The 26,225-nt window shown below is 32.6% G+C and overlaps 2 protein-coding genes across 6 annotated transcripts in view; one reads left to right on the top strand and one right to left on the bottom strand.

The window, feature by feature from the left end:
• The window catches only part of 5-ht7 (5-hydroxytryptamine receptor 7), a 561,506-nt gene that overhangs the window by 188,249 nt on the left and 347,032 nt on the right, over nucleotides 1-26,225 (top strand). The window lies entirely within an intron of this gene.
• Nucleotides 4,554-26,225, bottom strand: part of LOC139810883 (uncharacterized) — a 61,412-nt gene continuing 39,740 nt past the window's right edge. Inside the window, exons 2-3 of the mRNA XM_071774771.1 lie at nucleotides 5,139-5,277; nucleotides 4,554-4,771 (exon numbers count right to left, since the gene is read on the bottom strand). Coding sequence (XP_071630872.1) covers nucleotides 4,638-4,771; nucleotides 5,139-5,277 — 273 coding nt within the window. The 3' untranslated portion in view covers nucleotides 4,554-4,637. The remainder of the gene's footprint in view (nucleotides 4,772-5,138; nucleotides 5,278-26,225) is intronic.

Below are 26,225 nucleotides of genomic sequence, written 5' to 3'. Positions count from 1 at the left end.
AATATTCCTAACTATAATTATTATACCATGTTATTATAGTTTTAAATATCATACATTTTTCTCTCAGAGTGTCTGCTATAAATTTTTTCGACAAATTAAATATAATAAGAATCTGTTAACAGAATATATTGGCAGATTGAATATAGAAATCGGACAGAATTTGCTATTTTGTAATTGAAATGGTTCTATTTAAACGCATTTCATTTAAATGATTACGATATAGAAGATTCTACTCAATTTCTGCTGGCAATCTACTGTCAAATTATGTCGGCAGGTTCCACTGACGGAATACGAGCTTAATTGCGGATGCAGTTGATGCCAATCTACCGTAACTGCCAATCTGCTCGAATTTGCTGGCAAACTACTATAGCAGACTGCTAACATTTTGTTTATCAGGAAGTAATTTTAGTTTAGTAAATATGGCAAATATAATAAAAAAATAATAATACATAATAATAGTTTTAAAAAGATGTACCATTAATATAATAAGTATGTATCATTTTGGCACAATAATTCATTTCGGAAAATTGTTTGTTTAAAGTCAAAACCAAAAATATAATTTAACTTATTATTATTATTATATCTATATATTATAGTTATTTTGTTATTTTATTAATTTTATTACTATTAACACATTCCCTGTCACGTATGATGTATTTGCTCCACGCTGAATTTTCCGTTCAGGGCGTTTTTTATTTTTGCTACTAAATGTAACATTACAATAAAGTATTTTATAAAATCATATATTGATGCTAAGATATTATATATAGAGAGTGCAGTTATAATATCATAGGAATATCATTACATTTTTTTATCAATAATAATTTCATAGTCTTACCATTATAATACATGTTATAAGCAAAACTATTAGTTTCGATAACGTGGGCTACGTGCGATTTAACGTGGCCTGAACAGAAAACTACCGAAAATTGATCCGGCAGGAAATATATGTTACTAGTTACGTACAACTAATGAAATAATGTTAATATTAAATTATGTATATATTAATATAATTAAGTAACAATTTCCATTCTGTTGGCGCAGCTACAAATATTGAGTTATATTGTTGCCGTAGTTATATTTTTATAGTTCTCGGTACTATCTTCAGTCTCGTATGGTTTTGTAAAATTAATTGCAAGTACTTAAATATCTAATTTGTCATAGTATAGTCGGAATTATTATGTTTTATCTGAGTGTAAAATACATTTTCACTATTATCACAAATTTACAGATAACCGTCAAATGAAACAAGTAGTGAAAATAATTTTTTTACTATTTTTAAAAATTACAAAGATAATCACGTCATCTAACCACTTTTCTTATGTAATAAAAATGTAATGATAAGATTATATGGTTATATCATTCATAAACTCTTAAAATCTGTTAAAAGAGTTTTTCGTTTTTTAGTTTATACAAAAGAAATTTTTGTTTTTGCGAAGGAGCAAACTGAATAGACAGCCAATGAGCTTTTTTCATATATTAATAACTACTAACTAATTATTTTGCAAAAAATGAGCATGACGAATTTATGCGCAAATTATACGCTAACATATAATTAAATAAATTTAATTTTTATATTGCAACTCATAAGAAACTTTTTTTTAATTATCTACTCAGTTTTCTTATAAGAAACTTTTCTTCTTAACGTAGTTAATTTTAACATTTAATTTTTATTATGTGGCGAAGCTAGTTAAGCAGATCTAAAATAATCTATTTTTTTCTTCTTGTCTATTAGTTCGCGTGAATAAAAGTGTTGGCACAAACTCTTTGTTGGGGTTTGTTTCTACTCTTCAAAGATCGTGAATGCAGATTGAGAGATTCGATTATTATTATACATTCCTGTATAAATTATTATACAAGAAAATTATTTTACAAGAAATTGAAGTAGAATTTTAATCGCAACGGCAAGTTTTTTCTTAAAAGATATAGCTCGATAATACGTAAAGGAAAAATTTCCTTTATTAAAAAATGTAAAAAATTTTTGCACATGTGGCTATTATACTTTTATGCAACATGTGCATGGAAAGTGCCTTATTACGCACGCTACGCGTGCGTGATAGACCACTTTCCAGGCACTTGCAACATAAAATAGGGAGTGTAAGCCGTGTGTAAAGATGAAAATTCCCGGGTGCGGAGTTTACGCACGAGCCGAAGGCGAGTAAACTCCGCACCCGGGAATTTTCATCTTACCTCACTTGTTACACAAATAACTATTATATCACACGTGCGTGGAAAGTGGCCCATTCCGCGCGCGTCATCTGTGTGACAAATAGCCAATTCCACACTCGAGATTTCTCCCACTCGAAGCGGTGCGGGAATGAGTGCGGGATTCATTCCCGCACGACTATTGCCAACACTTTTCTTATTCCCCAATTATTCTGTATGTCTTTTCCACTAGAGTCCTCTTATTTCTCACATGATCATAACGACATCTTGCGGCGCGCGGAAATACTCGCGAATTACCACAGCGATACTCAGACATAACCTTCCCAAATAACTGAAACGTCAAACGTACATAGTAAAGTCATTGTGAACATACAAAATGAGTGACAAAAACATCATACCAGAAACGCCAGAAACCGATACCGACTCAATGTAAAATTTCTCGTGTACCCGAAATTGTCGAGGAGTCGCGTAGCGGGTGTGTATGTGTGAGCACGTGTGTCGCGCGGATTCGCACGCCAGGACGATCGATAAGCCGTCCGTCGTCGGGATCGCGTCTTCCGGGAACGAAACGCGGATGATCGGGAAACCCGGCACGTGCCGGCACCGTTCCCTCGAGCTACGAACCGGCGAAAACCTAACCTGCAAAGGCAACTGCGAAACGGAGACGCTTCGAGCCTACGAGCATTTTGACCCAATTCTTATTGGTCAAGACATTGGACTACTGCGCATACGTAATGTTGTTTCACCTTTCTTATTACATCATGTTTGTTCCTGTAATAAACGTTGCTTTTATCATAGGCGGAGCCCCTCCCCCCCGCGCCCCCCTCCCCGCCTGCGCCTAACTTTCGACTTGGGGAGGCTTCACCTCCCCGAACCCCCCCTGTATGTGCCCATTTCTCTCAACTCGGGGGGGGCTTCGCCCCCCCTCGCCCCCCGCAAGTCCTTTAAACTTTAGACGCACTTGTGATATAAAATGGTGTGTGTAACACGTGCGGGTTGAGAATTGAACACTCGTGCGGGTGAACGCACGAGCCGAAGGCGAGTCCACTCCGCACTCGTGTCCAATTCTCAACTTCCCGCACTTGTTACACAAATATAACTATTTACGAACATGTCTTAATCACATATAATCTTTATATCGTTGTTTATATATTTTTTACTAATTTATTTATTAATTTTTTCGTTGTTTAAATTAATATATTATATAACATGAATAAATATACACCCTCGAATTAATATACACTTTCTTCATTATCAAAAACGTATTTAAAAAATGCTGGAATTATTTAGTTTTCTATAAATTTTTAAGTATAAAATATCTTCGATTATTTATATTATTCACACTTGATGTTTAGATTTGTCTGTTATGATATTTTTTGCAATAAGTTGCTAAGTCAATTCTGTTGCAATTAACATTTATAATTCTGAAATTGATGAGTTAAAAATGTACAGTCAATTGTGCGGTGGCTCATCATATGATACGAAACGCAGAATCACTTACGTAATGGCATAATTGCTTCGTAAGTTCTGAATTGAATGGGTTACTATTATTTGTATATTAATCCTATAAACAGTTATACATTTTATACATTTTCTGCATCAAGATAGTCGTTTAAACAACGGGTTTTATCACATTGTTAACTACGTGATTAATTAAAAAAATACTTTTAAAAAATACGATCGAGTTTTATCTATATTAATGCAAATATGCATAATGTGATTCAATTTAAATACTGAATGAATGAACAGGAGCTTTAAAGAATATAAAAGTTGTTATATCAATTAAATATAGCCTGGGAGGTAACAACACAAAAGTGTCAGCGAATTGATTAGTTTTGGAACAAAGTAATTTTTTTTGTTTTAATAGTGTTGTTGATGAAATGCAGAGTCTGGCTGCGCTGTCTCGCTGGAATGGGCGTTGCGGCGTTTTTGATCTTGTCGTAAAAACACTTATGTTGGAAGAATTTGATTGCTGAGTGCTGAGCTTTTATATATTTATTGTTTTTTGTATAAAGAAATGTTTTAGAAGAGTCTGGCATGCAACTGACACTGGAAAATGAGTCTGGCATCCTCCCAAAGTCGTTGTAAAAAGTCGATTTGTAGAATTATTTGATTAGAGCTGTAACTTGTCAAGATGGTAGTTTAAATATATAAAATTATAAAAAAGTAAGTTTGGCTACTTGTACTGGCTGGAAAATTGGTCTGGCACCCCCTTTAAAGTCATCTTGTTGTCCGCCGTATCTCTAAATATTATTAACGCATTACTCATTGAAAAAGATTTTACTTGTCCAAAAGAAAAAACGTAAACGATTTCGTGCTTATTAGTAGTGAAATGATGTGTAATTAATTATGTAATAATCAGAAATAAAGTAATTTAAAAATAAAATTATATTTTAAAGTAGTCAACATTATGCAAGTATAAGTATACGCTTATAAAAAATCAATTAACTTTATTTATTAAAATTATTAATTTATTCATCTGGATAATCTGTAATCAAACTTTCAATTTCTGATGAAATTTCATTTTCATCATCGGTGAGCTCGGTATTGTCGGTATCGTCATCGGATTCTTCTTCGATTTCCTTTGATTGAGTACGTTCATGATCTGACAATAATTCAAAGTTGAATTTATTATTAAAATTACACGATTTTAATAAGCTGCAATAAAAACAAAACTTTTACGAACTAAACAAATTAACTCGTTTTATTTGCAAAAAAATAATTATTATCTTAAAATCATATTTCTAAAGTCATGATTAAAGACTTATTAACAGTATTTAAACCAAAATTCTTTATATTTTTATAAACTAAAATATTATAATATTATAAATGAATAATAAGTTATTATAATGATAAGTATCTTTATTAATTTCAAATTATTTGTTGCATCATTATTATAACTTTATTATTAGTTTATTTATTAAAAATTAATTTTGCATTCATTTAAAATAAAATTAATTTATGAAATGTACCTTTATTTTCTTCCTCATTCGATTCACGTAATATATCGCTCACGAACGGGGGCAGTTGCACTTCTTCGAACCAAGTAAACTCGTACTTTTCGTCAACTTCTTTCCAGCCATTTTCAATCGGAGACAAATTTGTCATATGCTGCAAATAAGCATTTCTCCAAATGGTTGCGATGTATGACGCTCTCAAAAGTTGTTGCTTTAATTCGGATTTACATGGAGGTATAGTTGACGCGTCAATTTAGGTGAATTTCACAAATTTTTGTTAAATATTTTTATTATTAAAAATTAATAACTTCCAAACGAAGAGGGCTAGAGGGATGAGCCCAACGGCATTGGGTTTGGCTTTATGAGGGCTACCGTTCGTTCTCAGGTGCCAATCCTCTCCGACCGCTCCCTAGCTTGTAACAAGCTCAAGCGTTGAATATTGCATACTGGGGTGAAGTAACCACCCTAGACGTAAACTAAAATCCGATTTATGACAAACTAAGTATAAATTAAGCCTTATTCAAAATTCAAAATTTTTAAACTTTTTTTTTAAGAAATGAAGGGTGGGGGATTGGCACCAACCCCTATGGAACTACTATTGCGAAGCCTACAATCAGTTCTCAGACACCAACCACCGTCCATCACTCCTTTCCGTTTTTTCCTTGGAAAACTGTTTTTATCCCTTTTCATCCCTATACAGGCCACAGGGGATTGCTGATCAACCCCGGACCTGTATCAAAATCCGAATCATCTATATACATATATAAGTACCGGACGTCTGTCTGTCTGTCTATTATTATAAGTACCTGACGTCTAGGCGTCTGTCTGTCTGTCTGTCTGTCTGTCTGTCTGTCTGTCTGACCGCGAACTACTCATTCGTTAATGGACCAAATTTTAAAGTATTGTATATGAAGTAGGGGTAGAATATTTTCCGGGGAGTGCTATAAAATGTATAATTTTTTGTTACCGATTTTTTTGGAAATTGGTTCCGAAAACTTTAATCTTGACATTAATTATTTGAAAGAATTTTAAAAATATGTGGAAACAAAAAAGGCGGACGAAGAGAGAAACGTACGTAAAGAGCAAATAAAAGAAGTTATGAGAAAAATAATTGATGAAAGAGAAAGAATGTGTAAAGATCTATAAGAGAAATATATAATAAAATAAGATAGAAAAAATGAGAGAGGAAGAAATTAAGGCTTCTGTTTACTAACTGCAGCCATCTTGGATCGATGACGTCAAAGCGAGGAAATATATCATAAAAATTCTTACATTAAAATAAAAATGTTTTTTTAATAAAATAACACTTGTAATTAATAGAATAAACTTTTAAAATATATATCGAAAACTCCCTGTTGTTTGGGTAATCAATAAATAAGTCCTATATATCGAATTGATTTGTGCCTGATCAAGGACAAAAACAACAAATTGTTTGACAGCTGCCGAATTAAAATAAATATTAACTTCACATATTAAATTATAACAAAACTGGAATCTTTGATATATTTCAAACTACGACAATTATTTTAAATATAAAAAAACTCAAACGAAAAATAACACTGTAAATTGCAAGAATAATTTAGCTTTTTAACATCATTTTTCACGCTTTACAGTTCATAATTTTGCCAGGTGTAACGGGTGTACTGTCAAAACGCGGACTTGGCAATCGAGCCAGTAAGAGCCTTCCCAGTAAACGCTTAGATATTCCTGAAATATTCCGTTCGTATTTCAAATATACCGTATATACCGGAATAGTAGATAAATTCACAGAACATTCAAATAATCGTGAAGTATTCAGAATATTCTATAAACATTTTGTATGTATAATAAGGAATATTTAGTGTACATTTTGGTATTTGTATGGGACATCTACAAAATATTCCATGGAATATGAAATAAAACCTTCTTGGATCAATCTTATTGGATATTAGTGAAAGCATGTGCTGCGCGCATATCATTTTTGCGCGCATAGCGATTACTATGTCTGTGATTGGCTGCTGAGTTTTAATCACAACCGATCGCGTTACGTAGCCATTACATGGTCATATCCATTACAACACTTATCGCTGTACAGAAAAAGTATCAAGCGTCTTCAAACAAGAAAGCAAGGTAAATTTGCCGTTTTTGTAAACGCTTCATGTTGTATACTGTTAACAATTTGATGATTCAGCTGAATGCTCATTTGCCACGAAATATATCTAACCTAAGGAACAAAGAGATATTGATTACAGGTTATCAGGTACAGATTTTCGGATATAGTTATCAACTTGTAATAATATTTTATGTTACATTGTTATAAATATGAGGTAGGTAAATATATATGAGTACCTCTTGGATTTGTTGTAATAAATATATGGGACATTTCGTGCTTATTTGAATATTACGTGTACATTCTGTAAATATTCCAGAATGTTTTAAGATATTCTTGGGATGTTATTTTTGGATCTTAAAAACATTTTATAAATATTGTATTACAGGAATATATAGCGTTTACTGGGTTAAAAACTCGAAAATGTTAAATGTGATATTTTAGTTAATTATTGTTTATTGCATATTTATTGAGAATTAAATTAGTCTTTTTTATGATACTCATGTGATATATTCTACAAACATACATATTTGTAGGAAATAAATTAACGTTAATACGACCCGGGCACGTCATACGTGTTTTTGTGTAAATCTTAATAATTTTATTCTTTTTCTTCTTACTTGTATGCTTGAAATATGATACAAGATTGAGAAGTAACGTGTTATTTGTAATGCTGTTATAAAATGAAAATAATACCTAATGGTTACAAGTTTCTTTTATCAATGGATTACGAATAACGGTAACGAAATACTTTTAATAACATATATCTAACAAACACAGTAATGTAATACGTAAAGAAAAAACAGGTACATAACAAGTATAATAAAGAAATATGGTTAAGAAAATCAGATTACTAATTTATCATATTCACTTTGCACAAACCTCCTAATATCTATTTTTGTAGTAGAAAATATAAATAGAATACGGTTAATATAAAGCGCGTTTTTTAAATCTTTTTTTTTTTAAGATAACTTTTGTATTAGTACTTCAATAGAGCAAGATTTCACGTTTAATTGTATCAAGCTTAAACGGATGGCAATCGACATCTTGCATTAGCATTGTATATGTAAGAGAAATATTCCATATTTTATTGCAATGAGAAATTTGCAACTACATACATAGATACAAGTACTTTTGACAGCAAGATTTCGAGATCTATGAATTAACTGTCTCAAGCTTAAACGTACTGATTGCAGTCAAAAAATTTGCATCAACATCATATAAGAAAACTATCTACCAAGTCATATTAAAAATGATACAGTAGTAACTGCACCGAATGCCATGCATCTTTAATTAATATTAACAAATTGACTATTTATAGATTGTCCCTCATCTTTCTCGTCTCTCGTTCTTTTTGTCTCCCGTCTCTCTCGTTTCTCATCTTTTTTGTTTCTTCTGGTCTCTCCAGTTTCTCGTTTTTTTCATTTCTCAAGACCTTCTTTTCTCGTCTCTCTCGTCTCTTTCGTCTCTCGTCTCCCTTGGCTCTCGTTTCCATCATTTCTCCCATTCTTATTTTCCTAGTTTTTCGTTTTACTCATTTCTCTTGTTTCTCATGTCTCTTACCCTTCGTCTCTCTCATCACCAATCTCCCATCTCTCTTGTCTCTCGTCTCCATCGTCTTTCTCGTTCTTCGACTTTTTTGTTTCTCAATGTTATATAATAAAATTTGTACCTAAATATATATAATTTCTTAATTTCTACAAAAAGCAGTGAAATTCTAAGAAAACAACTTTTACAAAATTTTATATTATTGTAATTATTGTTAAATTTACGAAAAGCAATGAGATTACTAAAAAAAAACTTTAAAAAAGTTTATAAAAAATATCTAAATATGTATGCATCATTAAATAAAAACCTAACAGCTCAAAAAACTAGATATGAAATATAATGGACTCACCTCCTATCCTATGACTCAGTTCCTTTACCTTGACATATATTATAGAGGTCACCCTCTTGAATAACCTTCAAAAGGTTTCAGCCGTCATTTGGTCTATATTAAAAAGTTATTAACAAAATAATTTTAATGAATAAAACAAAATTTTCTGATACCATGTACATTTAGGAAGAAATTTACATTTGGCTGAGGCTCATTTTTCTCGTCTTACACCTCGTGCACCTCTATCTCAGAAACATTTGTCTTATTGTTAATAGTACTTGGCTAATTAACTGATTTTATATCTATTTTTAAACTGCTAAGTTTTTACTTAATAATGCATATACATATGTTTTTATGTACTTGTATATTTTTTCTTCTTTAAAAGATTTTGTATAATTGTAAATTTCTCTGACGTTTACTTATAGGTACAGAGGTACTCTCTTAATTTACGGTATACACTTAACAAGACGATTTTGATGGATTGGCATTTTATTCAGAGTGCAAAATAATGTTGCGTTTGCATCTACTTAATTAATTTAATTATAAACTCCCCAATAATCGTCTTTTTAAAAATTTCCTGATAAATCCCTTTCATAAAAATGACAATATCCCATATTGCCATCCTTTAAATATATAGAGAAAGTGCGGGAATATCCTAAACTTTTTTTAAGATAACTTTGTAACTGTATAATTATATTTCCCTCAACATCGACGCGATCCGACTCGTCGGGAGTTCTTTTGGCGTATATATGATATTGTTATCCTGTATAAATATGTTATGTTGATGCTTAGAGTGACTCAGGCAAACAGGAAAATTCTACCCCTATTTTATATGGTTTTAATACAAATTCGGTCCAATAGTTTTTAAGTTAAAAACGTTCAAACATACACCACACCCGTAAGAATTAGAAAAATAAAAAAAAAACGTTATTAACTTAAAAACTATTGGACCGAATTTATATTAGAACCATATAAAATAGGGGTAGAATTTTCCGGCGAGTGCTATAGAGTGTATAGTTTTTCGTTATCTATTTTCTGGAAACCCATTTTTTTAATTTTTTTAATTCTTACAAGTGGTGTATGTTTGAACGTTTTTAACTTAAAAACTATTGGACCGAATTTGTATTAGAACCATATAAAATAGGGGTAGAATTTTCCGGGGAGTGCTATAGAGTGTATAGTTTTTCGTTACCGATCTTCTGGAAACCGGTTTTTTTAATTCTTTTAATTTTTACGCGAAATAATTGACCGAATCTCAAAGAATTATATATGAAACAGGGATAGAATTTTCCGGGGAGTGATATAAAGTGTATAATTTTTCGTTTCCGAAATCGTTCCGATTTTTGGAAACTGGTACCAAAATTTTTCCAATTTTTCGGGAATTAATTGACCGAATTTCAAAGAATTGAATTTTGTGATATAAAGTGTATAATTTTTCGTTACCGATTTTTTTGGAAATTGTTATCAGAAATTTTTTAAATTTTTCGGGAAATAATTGATCGAATCTTAAAGAATTGTATATAAAACAGAGGTAGAATTTCTCGGGAAGTGTTATAAACTGTATTAGTTTTTCGTTACAGATCTTTCAAAAATTTTATTAATTTTTCGAGGATGGGTTTAATTGCCACGATGTGTATTATTTTTCGATAACAATTTATTTTTTTATGTAGGATAAGTTGTTTATTTCACATATTATATGTGAACAGTCACTTCAATTCGTGGCTTTCGCGACTGTCGCGAGTGATAGAAAAGTTATTGGAGTTTTCTTGCAATAACCTGCAGTTAAAACGAGAGAAACAACTTATTCGATTTTTATATAAATAAGATTATCATTAAAAATTTGGATAAATGAAAAGAAAAATTTCCAAGAAATAATTTACACAAAAAAAATGATGCCAAAATTTTGTTAAAATATGTGTGTAAAATAATCCAATTTTTCATGAGAGGGAGAGGGAAAGAGAGAGGGAGAGGGAGCGAGAGAAAGAGAGAGAGAGAGAGAGAGAGAGAGAGAGAGAGATTATTTGCGTGTATTATTACTCATGTCCTCCGGGGCGAAGCCCGGGTAACCAGCTAGTTTTATATACAATTCTTTAAGATTCGGTTAATTATTTCCCGAAAAATTAGAAAAATTTCGGATATCGATTCCTAAAAAGATCGGTAACAAAAAACTACAGTTTATAGCACTCCCCGGGAAATTCTACCCCTGATTCATATATAATTCTTTAAAATTCGGTCAATTATTTCCCGAAAAATTGGAAAAATTTCGGATACCGATTCCCAAAAAAATCGGTAACGAAAAACTATACACTCTATAACACTCCCTGGAAAATTCTACCCTTATTTTATATACTTTTGGTAAAAATTCGGTCGAATAGTTTAAGAGTGTATAAAGAACATACATACATACATACATACATACATTCTATTTTATATATATGTATAGATGAGATAGAGAGATAGAGAGATAGATAGAGAGATAGAAAGATAGATTAAGAAAGAAAGGGCGCACACACACACACACCCGCCGGGGGGGGGGGGTGCGAGAGAAAATAGCTTGTTTGAAATAAAACATTAACGAAAACTGTCTTAAAACTTATTGATCCAATTCGCCTCGGTCTACCCTAAGTTATTTGATGGATAGAGTATCATTTTAAAGGAAGATTATTATTGAATTTTGCGAGGATCGATGATAGGGTTACCGATTTCTGCTTAAAAAATGTGTAAGTTATTTGATAAATAGAATATCATTTAAGAAAGGTATTGAATTTGGTGAGGATTGGTGAAAGAATTACCGATTTTTGCTTAAAAAATTGCATGTATAAGTTATACATGTAATTTTATATAGAGTATCATTAAAAGAAGGTTAGTATTGAATTTGGCAATAATCGGCAAAATTTTTTTTTTATACAAAATTTTGAATTTTTGAGAAATGCCTGTAGCTTTAACTTCCGCAAATTTTGAAATATTGGGTTATTTCTAATTCTGTTATATTTTTCAGTTTTTTCTTCAATTTGGCGAGGATTGGTGAAGGAATTACCAATTTCTGCTTAAAAAGTGTATAAGATTTACATGTAAATATAAATATATATATATATATATATATACATATATATGTACACATATATATATAGGTCAAATATGGTTAAATTTGAACAGAATTATCGGTACTATTGCTATTTTATATAAATATATATTTATTCAATAAACAGCATTGCACGAGTGTAACTATATCTTTTTCTTTTCCATAAAATTGTATATCTCTTTACGGAACATATTATAAAAAGGTGTCGCTTGTTATCTTCTCTAAGGGTTTTTTTAACCGAAGCTTAGCGCTTTTACTCCTGGCGCAGGCTTTTAAATCTAATTACATACTGAAGATCCGGGTCACGTCTCCCGGCTGAAAGAAGACTTTGATATCGTCGCAGTTTTACGTCATGTAATTTTTTCGATAAACTAACAACTCTCAACAGAAGTATTTCTCGCAATTGTTAAAAAGATTAGTTTTGTTAAAAAAATAAAGTTTTTCTTGGTAAAGACAAAGTGAAGAAATAATAATTAAGTACGATGTCTATTACGCGAGTGTTTTATTTCAACTTAGTAGAGAATTTAATTGTCGGTCTCATCTCGCATGTGAATATCGAGACGCTATAATAGTCGAGTATTAATCTTGTTTTAACGCGGCGAGATATGTTGTTAATGTTGTTATATTGGCGTACGCATTATTAAAAGATGATACATGTGCAATAGTTAGTGATTACAATACCAATCGCGTACGCAATGGAAATATAGTGTAAGCTTCCCGGATAACAGATGATTATGCACTGATATATTGTTGGTACATTAAACATATCATGAAATATTTCCAGTATTTCAGTTACAGTATCTCAGTACGCTGGTACTGACAATTTTTGATATTATAGTTTAATTTGCATAACGAGATTTTTTCATGTATTTCATAGCAATGTAATTAAGGGAAAGAATGAAAAAGCAAAAACATACATATATAAAATAATAATAGATATATAAAAAAATTTTTGTATTTTTCTACAACAATATAATTTTTATCAGAATTTTTGAACATAGTAATTAAACGATAACAATAAGGATTTTTTATTCGATCGGCTATCTTCATTCAGTATAATCGTTATGACATTTCGATCACTGGTTTTGGTCATTCTCAATCAATGTAACTTTGATGCTAATATATGTATATAAGTATCTTCTTTCTTTAAAAATTACTGTAAAGATTATAATTAATAAAGATAGCCAGAGTTAAGTGTCGAATAAAAAATCCTTATCGTTAATCATTTACTGGCGAAGTGAATGTTTCTGATTTAGTGAACAATAAAACATTTTCGACATTTATTTTAAATTATGATATAATTTATTGATGAAGATTATTGAAGATTATTTTAAAAACAATTCTAATTTATTTACTTGCTATACCGGTTTAAAAAAGATCGGTAACAAAAAATTATATACTTTATAGCACTCCCCGGAAAATTCTACCCCTACTTTATATACAATACTTTGAAATTCGGCTTCCAATACCGGCTTCCAAAAAAATCGGTAACAAAAAATTATACACTTTATAGCACTCCCCGGAAAATTCTACCCCTATCATACTATTATATAAAACCCGACTGTTTGTCTGTCCGTCTGTCTGTCCGCGAACTACTCATTCGTTAGTGGACCGAATTTTTGCCAAAAGTGTATGAAACAGGGGTAGAATTTCCCGGGAAGTGCCATGATGTGTATAGTTTTTCATTCCCAAAAATTTGAAAAAATTAGAAAAACCGGTTTTCAGAAAATTGGTAATGAAAAACTATACACATCATGGCACTTCCCGGGAAATTCTACCCCTGTTTCATACACTTTTAGTAAAAATTCGGTCTACTAACGAATGAGTAGTTCGCGGACAGACAGACGGACAGACGGACAGACGGACAGACAAACAGTCGGGTTTTATATAATATATATAATATATATATAATAGTATGATATGTAGTACTTATATGATGGAATCAAATCTAATCAAAACCATATTTTATGTATGACATGTGGTAAAAAATGCGGTAAACATTTAAATAAAAAAATTATTACAGAAAAATACAAATTACAATTAGTCTTTTTCAAAATACTCCCTCTCACTTCTAACACGCTTATTCCATCGTTTTTGCTATTTTCTTAGCAAGTATTAAAAGTCCTCTTTTGTGAGTTTCTTTAGTTGCACTGTCGTGGCTGCCTCACTGGAATTTATTCAAAATGTTTATTTCTCAATTGGTCAATTTCACTTTGAAAAAGAGTCAGAAGTCGCGCAAACCCAAATCTGCATGGTGAATACGGTGGATGGAGACACACTGTAATATTTTTATTTAATAAAAATTGCTGTATGGATAGAGCGATGTGTGACACGAAACGTTGTCATGATGATGGATGAAATCGTTTAAAATTGTCTTAAGAATCATCATAAACAAACTTTAACATTTCATTTGTTTCTTTAGAACTTTTGCTTCCTCATAGAGTTGCTTCCTCATAGAGGAAGCTTTGTTTTCGTGAATTTCGTATATGAACCTTCGATTACGTTTAAGTTGGGTTTAATCAACCAAATTTAAAAAAAATTATATATGAAATAGGGGTAGAAGAAACCAACGAAGAGATTGGTTTTTGAGTTTTTTCTGCCAATATGTTCAGATTGTTGTAAAACGTTGAAATATCGCCTAAAAAAATGTCCGTATGTGTGTATGTGTGTGTGTATGTGCAGATTTAATGTCTGTGGTTGCTCTAACTTCCGTAAATATTGAGATATTGGGCTGTTTTTTTTTAATCGATAGAGTATCATTCAAGGAAAATTGAATTTCGCAATGATCGGTAAAAGGGTATTTTTTTTAAAAAATTTTGAATTTTTTTAGAAATGTCCGTAGTTGCTCTAACTTTCGCAAATTTGGAGATATCGATATATTTCTAATTTTATTATATTTTTTAGTCTTTTCTACCCCTATTTCATATATAATTTTTTAAGATTTGGTTGATTAGATCCAGCTTTATACGCGATCAAAGGTCTATAATTTTGATCGTATATAAAGCTAAATTTAATCAACCGAATTTAAAAGAATTATATATGAAATAGGGGTAGGAAAGACCGAAGTAAAAATTGTTTTTTGAGTTTTCGATGCCATTGGTTGATTAGACCCAGCTTTATACGCGATCAGAGGTCCATAATTTGGATCGCATATAAAGCTAAGTTTAATCAACTGAATTTAAAAGAATTATATATAAAATAGGGGTAGAAAAGACCGAAGTAAAAATTGTTTTTTGAGTTTTCGATGCCAATGTGTTGCTTATGTTCGAAAACGTCGAATTTAAATTTTTTGAGGATCGGTTTTGAGGATCGGCTATCCACACATCAAATAACTTAAGGTAGATTGAAGCGAATCGGATTAATATAAGTTTTAAGACAATTCTTGTTAGTGTTTTATTTTAAACGAGCTATTTTATCATCCTAATTAGTAATCCGATTTGCCTCGGTCTACCCTATACATTTTTTAGGCAGAAATCGGTAACCCTTTCACTAATCTCCGCCAAATTCAAAACAACCTCCCTTTAATGATACCTTATATATAAGATTACATGTATGATTTGTACACTTTTTAGGCAAAAATTGGTAACCCCTTCACCGATTGTTGCCAAATATTCAACACCAATCTATCTTTAATGATACTCTATCCATAAAAAAAATTGTGCAAGTAGAAACTTGCACATTGCTTCCTCATAGTTTTTAAGTGTGCAAGTAGAAACTTGCACATGGCTTCCTTATAGTTTTTAAATGTGCAAGTAGAAACTTGTACATTGCTTTCTCATAGTTTTTAAGTGAGCAAGTAGAAACTTGTGTGCACATTGCTTTCTTATAGTTTTTAAGTGTGCAAGTAGAAACCTGCATTGCTTCCTCTATGAGGAATCCAAATTAATAAATATCTACTAATAATTATGCATACAAAAACAGGCTTCTTCATAGAGGAAGCAATGTGCAGGTTTTTACTTGCACACTTAAAAACTATAAGAAAGCAATGTGCACACACACAAGTTTCTACTTGCTCACTTAAAAACTATGAGAAAGCAATGTACAAGTTTCTACTTGCACATTTAAAAACTATGAGGAAGCAATGTGCAAGTTTCTACTTGCACACTAAAAAACTATGAGGAAGCCATGTGCAAGTTTCTACTTGCACACTTAAAAACTATGAGAAAGCAATGTTCAAGTTTGTACTTGCACAATTTTTTTTGAAATTTGAAACAAAATTTTCGTGATTCATGATTTACAACATACTTAACCCTTCGTGTGTAACGTCTTTTTCGGCACCTGTAACGGGTAACGTCGGGTCACTCGTGTCCGACGCCTAAAAAATACTTTAGTGTTCTAAAAAAATCTGAAAAAATTCACCTTATTAACTATCCTACTTTAAGGATCAATCGCTATATTGCCGATTTTTTCATATTTTAAAAAAAATTTTTTTTTTATTTTATACTTTTTTAGTGCGTTTTTAGTGCATTTTTCAATTAATATAAATTAAAAATAATAATTCATTATTTGCTTGTAATTATTATTACATATTTCCTTACTGCGTACTCTGATGTTCTAACGCAATATTTTATATAAGTACTAAAACCTTCCTGAAGGATTGCTCTATAAGACAGTGAAAACCGCATCCAAATCCGTCCAGTAGTTTTAGAGAAAATCGTGGACATATCCACATACATACCCGCCGAATTGAGAACTTTCTTTTGAAGTCAGTCAAAAGTTAGCTATTATTGCCTTGCCGTAAGTAAAGTATCCTACAGCATGGAAAAAAAGTATAGCGAAATAAATCTCGTAAAAGATAGAGTATATATCATAACTTGTGACAATGGCTCATCGCAGTCCAGTGTATTAATTGCTAGTTATATTAGAGATGTCCACATCATATCAGAACGCCGTAGAGTATGAAAGTCCGTGGTTAGAAGTATAAATAAAAGCGTAGAAAATGTGTAGCACAGTGATCCTGCTTGATGGAAGAGATTCGAAGAAATAGTTTACCACGTGATCTCATTTAGAAAATACATAATGTCGGGAACGTGCCGTAGAAATCAGCTTTTCGGCCATTTCGAGTGAAGCTCGAAATACATAGAATATTTGGCAAAAACGTAGGCGAGGTCCTAAAGAAGATTGTTATCATCAAATCGTTTTGCAAAAATATCTATATATCGAGACTTGTTGGTACTATTTAGCTTCCGAGAAAGTTTGATTGTTACCGCGATTTGATATTCTCGCCACTTTAAAGAAAAAACCTTTTCAATTATAGTGATAGTCAAGTGCGACGTTAATAATACAGTTAGTGTTGCGTATTTTGCGTGTAAATTTTGAGCAGTTCCACAAGCGACGCAAACGAGGAGAGCTCTGACTTCTTATAATTGAGCCGCGGACTCTTGGGAGGCAGGTAAATTAAACCGTCCCCTACTTTAATTTGATAGGCGGATTTATTTGACGGTTGTGGGCAATATCTCGTATTGATGTCGGAAGCGAAAGTGATTAGCGAGAGGTATCTAAAAAGTTAAACATCGATCAGGATCGATATAGGTCGACAATAGCGAAATCTTATATTCCGACAATAGTTGAATTCTCATAATAGTAATCCGAAGATTAGATTCGTTATTCAGACTTTTATACTGGATAATGTGATATAAATAAAGTAGGACGATAATACGAAATAGATAGTATAAAAACCCATCTCTCAAACTGCAAACATCGCTCGCAGACACCTATACGTGTCACCTTTTACTCTAATTTTAACATGCACTGAAATAAAATAAAAGGAAAGTTTTTTACATTGTCGCGTGTATATGGATCATACTGCAATATCACACTCTGCGCGTTTTCTGCATGCGATTGAATTTAACACCTGCTGCCTGCCACCTTCTTCATTTCAATATAAATCGTTCGAACGTAAATAAAGGTCGAAAATTTCGCTAACAGAAAGCAATAAATTATTCTGTTCAATATCAAGGCTTTTTAGCATAATCATATAATAGTTTCCTACTTTCCATGCAAATATTTGATACTACACTACTCAACAAAAAATAGGGAACACTTTCCAAACGCTCAAAACTGTCCAATTTTTAAACCGCTAAAACTCAACATTTGTTTACAAGAAATCATTAAAAACAAAAAATTAAGAAAGCAATTTGAAGCATAAAGTTTGTAGATACTTTAACATGCTTTCGGTTATTTTTGAAAATTTGTATTTTTCTAGTTCTGTGCCCCGGAAGAGAATACATTTATTTTTTAAATTATTTAAAATATTTTCTTAAAATCTTTGATACTCTGCAGCTCCATAAAGAAATTCTTCTTGAAGTAAAGGGAATAATTAAAAAATATAGGGTTTTGACTGCAAAACGCTATTTTTTTATTTTTCTATTACTCTTCTTTAGCTTAACGCAACTATGAAACCAACCCCAAATTAAAACAAATGACATTTATCGCTGGCCGAGGCTTATTCTCTAGATAGAATATATTAATAACATATGAAAAAGTAGAAGCCAATCAGTCATTTCGAAAAAAGCAAGTTATAACTTTATGATGGAGCAGAACTCGACACCAGCTACGAATATACTTGTTTTACGCTTATTTGCTTGCACTTCTCTCTCTCTCTCTCTCTCTCTCTCTCTCTCTCTCTCCCTCTCCCTTTCTCCCTCCCTCCCTCCCTTCTCCCTCCCTTCTTCCCTCCTCTATATATGTGTGCGTGCGTGCGTGCGTGTGTGTATGTGTGTGTGTGTGTGTATTTCTTTTATAAACTCTTATGTATTTAGTTATTCCTGGATCATGCAGTAGGTACTGTAGGTAATTCTTTCACTTATTTAAAGAACTGATTTTAATCTTGTAATCTTTTGATGACGAGTCATTCTTCTTACTTAAATGTGTTCGAGTATCGTCACTAGGCATCGGAGAATCTTTGTCAAATGTATTGTTAAAATTGTTAAAAACGAAATTCTCTTAATTTTTTATCTAATAATTAAACCTAAGCATTATATTATTCATAAAAAATTACAATCTTGTAAGTAGCGATCTTGATAGTTCCACAATACCCTACAAGCTTAAGTCAAATAAGAGCATTAAAATTGTCGTTATTGTTTTGCGTATGTTCTCCCAAGCATCTTTCTAATAAATTTTCATTTAATTAATCTTTATACATACACCCTAAGAGGACACAAATAAACTTATACATACATAATCTTTATACATTGCCGTTTAAAAGTTTGGAAGCACTACCATCTTAAGAAAAACAACAACGGTGCCAATAAAATTCTTTAAATAAAATTTTTCCTTGAAAAATGATTAGAAACAAATAATACTGTGTTCAATAGTTAAAACACAGTAAAGTTTCTCATACATTTTTTTTTAAGTATTGGCACCACCGTTGTTTTTCTTAAGAAGGTAATGCTTCCAAACTTTTGAGCGATATTGTATATTGGTTTTAACACTTCTCATAAAAAGTTTTGTAGAGAGATCTCGTGGTTAAAATTGACACCTAATACGTTTTGCCTGGTTATGATAAAAAGGCGTTAATTTTTAAAATTTTTATAAATTTTTCTAAAAACACATTTTTAACGGAAATCCTATAGTAGCAGTAATTACCGACATTTAGTTAAAAGCATACAACTTTTAATTGGCTTTACGGAATTGCAAAATTCTTTTACAGAATTAAAGTGCGGTGCACAAAAATGTAGAGAGCTAGAGTCGATTTTACCTCAAAAATGAAAAAGAATTAAAAATTTGGGCACATAGAGTCATTGACGACAATACCAAGAGACGCGGTAGTGTCTCGCGCCAAGTACACGCGCAGCGTGAGACACTACCGAGTATATTTACGCGAACGCACGGATTTTTAGTGTATGTCCTATATCTATATATGATTTTCTTGTAGGTACACTGATTGTGAGAGCCGAAATAGTTATTTGTGTAACAAGTGCTGTAAGATGGAAATTGGACGTGCGGAATGGACGCACGAGCCGGAGGTGAGTGCGATCACCCGCACGTCCAATTTTCAACTTAACACACGTGTTACACACCCTATTTTATGTTGCAAGTGCGTGGAAAGTGGTCTATCACGCACGCGTCGCGTGCGTAATGGGCCACTTTCCATGCACGTGTGACATAAAACAGTAATAATTCCCGTATTTTTGCTCACTCTCAACTTTTAATCTTTTGACGTAGAACTACGTCTTTCTCGGGGGGTATGGGGGTATGACTGCAACGTTTTCTTGCAACGTTTTCATGCAACGTTTTCTTTTTCTCGAAAAGTATTAAAGAAAAATATACTTTATTATATAGTTTTTGAAAGCTCTCGATGTAAGCTAAATGTTTTCGTGGTTAATTTTTCGATATGGGTTTGTTCTCGAAAAGTATTAAAGGAAAATATACTTTATTATATAGTTTTTGAAAGATTTCGATGTAAGCTAAATGTTTTCGCTCATCGTTGGTTATGTTCTCTTGATACTTCATCGATTTTTCGAAAATTTTTTAATATTGGGAATTTTGGATAGTGCGACCTCTTCGTTGGTTGTTAAATGTTTTCGCTCTTCGTTGGTTATGTTCTATTCTAATAGACGTAGTTCTACGTGTTAATTGCGGCACAGTTGTTACTGTGCTTGTTAATTTTTTTTTACAGTAACCATTACGCACTACTACAATAAACATTCTCCCAGTAACCAGTACGGATTTCACAGTAACCATTACGATAAAGACTAGTAATAATTCCGGTACTATATTTTAACGAAAAAAAAAAAGATTCTTTTTTTATTTCAAATAGTTTTTATTTTTTTCTAATATCTGTATAGTTTAATTTGTATTCGTGATTTCGCATATATTCTATTTTATTCATTAAAATTACGCACTGTTTTACAATTTTTGAAAACACATTGACGGCAGACAGGATTCGAACCTAAGATTCCGGAATTACAGCCTAATACGCTAACGCTGAGCTAACAATCTATTCTACAATAACTATTATGAATCTCATATATCTCATGAACAGTCTGAACTGCTCTGAACTCGCACAATAGAACGAATATCGAGAGACAACAGTAATGGTTACAGAATCGCACATGATTGAATAATGGAACTTTTCAGTAATTATTTCTTTTCTATTATTTCAGACAGTATCGCTTACAATCTTAATCTTTAGATATTACTGTGTTTTTCAGCAAACATTACTTTTTTTAAAGTAAGCATCCGTGTATTGAGATTAAAAGTTGAGAATGAACAAAAATTCAAAGACTTACTGTTTTTCGGCTCTCAGTGTACCTATACGGTTGCAATTTCTGACGTAAAAATGCGCTGGCGATCAAGCCTAGCAGACGCATTGAGAGCGTAAGCGAGTGAGAGAGTGAGGGAGCGAGAAACTGATGTATATTTATATCAGTATAAAATTACCTTTTTTAAAAAAGGTAAAAAAGGCGCCAAGTACACGCGCAATGTTGTAAATCCAAAAATCCAACTTAAGTGGTAGTAGCTTTACTTCTCTTTAACAAAATTATTATATCACAAAATTGCGTTACCTAACTCAACTCAAGTGATATGTATTTCAAAAAAAGATGTAAAATCTTTAAATGTGCGCCAATTGCAAAGAGAATATATACATATTCTCTTGAAAAATAATTGTTGTGCAACTACTTTTAAAAAATAAAACCCAAGTGGTACATATCTTTATGTTCCCATTCAAGGGTCTTTCTATTCCAACCCAAGTGGTAGTAGCTTTAATTCTTCTTAATAAAATTATAATATTACAAAAAATCATTTTAATCACTAGGAATTAAAGACGTAACGGTATAAAATAAAAATATTTAATCAAAACAAAATGAATTTTTTTTCTAAAAAAACTTGGCGCTGCTAGACGAAATTTAATAAAATACTAAAATTTTTGATTGAATAAAAAAACAGTAAATAGGGAATATATACATAATTTAGGGAAGAATGCAACAGGAGTAAAAAAGCAGCGCCAAGTTTTTTTATAAAAAAAATTTATTTTATTTTAATTAAATATTTTATTTTATACTGTTACCTCTTTAATTTCTTGTGATTAAAATAATTCTTTGTAATATTATAATTTTATTATAAGAGAGGAGAGAGGAAAGAGAGGAGAAGAGAGGAAAGCGAGGATGCTTACCTGCCAGGCGTGGCGGCGTGAAGGCGCCGCGGCGCCGGGGCGGCCGTGGGAGTGAGCAGACTTGAAGGGCCAGAAGAAAGCATGGGATCCGGCGAAACAGGCGAGTTGGTAAAATGGTGAGGTGAGGTACCGATGGGGAGGTTTCGACCGGGGATTGAGCGAGTCGATAAAGAGGGGAAGCGGGCGCTGCTGGATCGACAGGAGGATCGATGGAATGGGTCGGTAGAGAGATGCCGGTACGGAGTGGCGATCGAGGCAAGACGCGTGCCATCAGATTGCAAGAGCAAGAGGCGTGAGTAAGTGTACGCGTTGTTCTGAGGCATCCCAAACGCAGAACGAGAGAAGAGTAGCGAAAAAGAGTACAATTACATAGAGGAGAGAGAAGAAGAAGAAGGTGTGTTGGTTACGGTACGACGAAGGAAGGGAGAAGAGGAAGTAGCGCAGGCGGAAAGAACGACGAGAGGGTGGTGCAAGGTAAAGAGGGAGAGAAAGGGGAGAGAAGAGAGAGCAGAGAGGAGAGCGGGGAAACGGAGCGATCGGAGGACCGGCTTAGGGTCTTAAATAGGATGGGGGATAAGTTAGGGGGAGGACTGTGGAGAAAGTGAGGGAGGAGAGGGCGAAGGGAGGGAAGGTTAGGACTGCGAATGGGAGGATTTGGATAAATGATGGAGAGTGGAGATGGGACGGGGAGAGGGAGAAATGGGAGAAAGAGTAAGATAGGAAGGGGGGCTAAGGGGTATAGGGTGGTAAGGTAAAGGGTGGAAGGGTAGAGGACGAGAAAAGGAGGGAGGGTATGAGATTGTAAAGGGCCGCAACATGGCCAAGACGCGGGGAGGTGAATTATGTATTTAGGATAAGGATGTAGGTTAAGATTTGTGTAGGATAAGATATGTACACACACACACACGTAAACGCACGGTGGGAGCGAGGAGGAGAATTGTGAAGAGGGCGAGGGATGAGAGGACGAAGGGAGGGAAGGTTAGGATTGCGGATGGGAGGATTTGGATGGACGATGGAGAGTGGAGATGGGACGGGGAGAGGGAGGAATGGAAAAAAGAGTAAGATAGGAAGGGAGGCCGAGGGGAATGGGATGGCGAGGTAAAGGGTGAAAGGGTAGAGAACAAGGAAGGGAGAGAGGGTTGAGATTGTAAAGGGCCGCAACATGGCCAGGACGCGAGAGGATAAATTATGTATTATGTATTTAGGATAAGGATGCAGGTTAAGATTTGTGTTGGAAAAAATTTATGTGTTATGTATTTGTAAAAGGTTTGGGATCGTTCCTTTAAAAAAACGCTTTTTGAACCCTACGGGAAATGAAATAAAGTATACATACATACATACATACAACTGAGATAAAAGTCTAGAAAAAAAATTGCATGCTTTTTACTTTTATATGTGTAAAAGCACATGCAGGTTGATAGGATAAGCAGTATTGCGTGTAGCAAGAGATGGCGCAGCGATCGGACAAGGACAGATATCTATAGTTGGACAAGGACTGATATAGGCCGATGACATAAAAAACAGGATTAGAAATGTTGACATTATCGACATCGAGGAAGTTCGGCCTTCGCTATAGGATCCCCTTAAGAGAGATCCCTATAAGAAAGAATAGCAAAAAATCGAAAATTCGACCATTTTTGAAAACAAAAAATTTCTTAACGCAATAGAACTATTGTTGTCTGTCGCAATATCATTTCAATCAGTTTGGCACATTTTGACTCGGCACAATAAAACAAAAACAGAAAGTTTAAACAATAAATAAATATAATGTGCATCAAAGCAAGAGATATCAGCGAAAATAATCTATCCATGTCATGCGCATTGAGCTGTTCTCCACGCAGCAATAAAATCGAAATTCAATTTACAGACAAAATTGCAAAAAAATTTAGCAATAAAATACTACAGCGCTAGATTTCGTAGGCATGGCAATTGAATTGCGGTAGAGCTTTCTCTCGCGGATAGAATATTAGTATGGCCATTTAATAACGCATCAGCAATTTAATTTTCAAGAAGTAACGCGATTACGCTGTTCGTGCAAAATCAACAGGTGTGTATAAATGCGACGGTGTTCTACAATTATTCAAATTAATTAATAATACTGATAATCAATAAAGTTGCATATAATTTTATTTGATTACGACAGATATTTAGAAGAATTTTTTAATATTTAACAAATAATTTAAAAAGCAGAATAATGGTGCTTATTAATATGTAATAAACAGTCGAATAACAAAAAAGTTACAGTATATTTAGTAGAATTGGTTGTAAAATTCCAAATATAACTAGATATGAACAATGGATCATATATGCACTCATGTATGGATACATGTAAGATTCATATGGAAATATATATAACTTTATATGATTATATATAATTTCATGTAGCGTTATATATAAAAAGCAAAATTTCCGTACTTATATATGATATCATATATGATTATATATGACTATATATAATTATATAAGCGATTAAAATATATTTAAATAGGAGAGACCGGAGTAAATTCGACACCGGGGCAAACTTGACACTAGGCTTTTTGCCAATTTAAATCTATCGCAGAAACTTGCCTTTCCTACTGTAAATGGATCTTTATAGTATTATCAACGAAATTTGGTGACATTCTGAGTTATGGTGTAATTTTAAGCAAACATAAGCATTTTTGATGGTGAAAAGTAATCTTTCTGATCTCTCGACTACTCTTTCATCGAGCTTTACTCTTGCGAATCTACCGGTAAGTGATTTTGATGGGAAATTCAATACTCTATACGAATCCGATAATAGTTTTTGCATATTTTCAAATTTTTTATATTTTCAGTGTGACAAAAGTAAAAAACGGCGTTCGGGGCAAAGTCAACACCACGCCGTTTTATTGGCTCCCAATAACAAACAATGCTTGTCATGCAGCTATATGGCCCATGACAAATGTGTGCGTACGTCTAATCGCGAATTTACTTGCATAAATTGTTTTCCAGACATGAGTTTAGATGAAAATAATTGAATGTTCAACAATTTTTGTTCTCATTATTTCCAATGATTGTTTTACTTAATTCTGAATTTTTGTACTTTTTAAATACACGATAAACAATGTATGTTTAGTTTCAGACAATAAAAAATAAGTTCCAGATCAAATTGTGTCGATCAGGCAAAGTGTCGAGTTTGCCCCGGCATTTTTCAATTTGAAAATTTGTTTTTGTGTCACTTTTCCTTTCTTGGGGGCGAAACTAAGCGACGTACACTCTACCGGCAGGAATGCCTGGACATAATACATATACATATACATGTACATATATGTCATATACATATCAAAATGTCCAGGCATTCCTGCCGGTCAGTGTACAGCAAAACTTCCTTAAGCAATTTTGTACCTGAAGGAACACTCTTTAAATGTGTACCATTAAATTTGCTTGAAAATTTTATTTAATTGTTGAAAATTGCCTTTAAAAAAATCGTGTCAAATTTGCCTCGGTCTCCCCTATATACATATAATGTTTCATATACAATTTAACATGATTATATATGAGTTCTTATAATTTATATATAAATTATATATAAAAGCATGTATGATTACATGCCACGTTGATTACATATATCCATATATAAACACAACACATGTGCATTATATTTATTACACTTTTAAATTTGTATTATCCGATAGATGGCATCCGATAGGATTTGTTTCTCGTATTAAACATTTGACGAACAGTTAATACTGTGGTATAAGAACGGTATCAAAAGACATGGCAGCGTCTCACGCCAAGCAGCGCCAAGTTATAATGTATGGGATAAATCGCTTCACTTTTGATTCTATAGCTTCTGAAAAAATATATACACTTAATTTATCAATGACTTTTGATTCTATAGCTTCTGAAAAAATATATACACTTAATTTATCAATGTTTTATTCCTATTGAAGTTAACAGTTCTTTTTCAATATACA

Source organism: Temnothorax longispinosus, chromosome 4, assembly GCF_030848805.1.
Source record: "Temnothorax longispinosus isolate EJ_2023e chromosome 4, Tlon_JGU_v1, whole genome shotgun sequence".
Lineage (NCBI taxonomy): Eukaryota > Metazoa > Arthropoda > Insecta > Hymenoptera > Formicidae > Temnothorax > Temnothorax longispinosus.
Note: the sequence above shows the minus strand (reverse complement) of the source record. Positions and strands in the feature narration are given on the sequence as shown.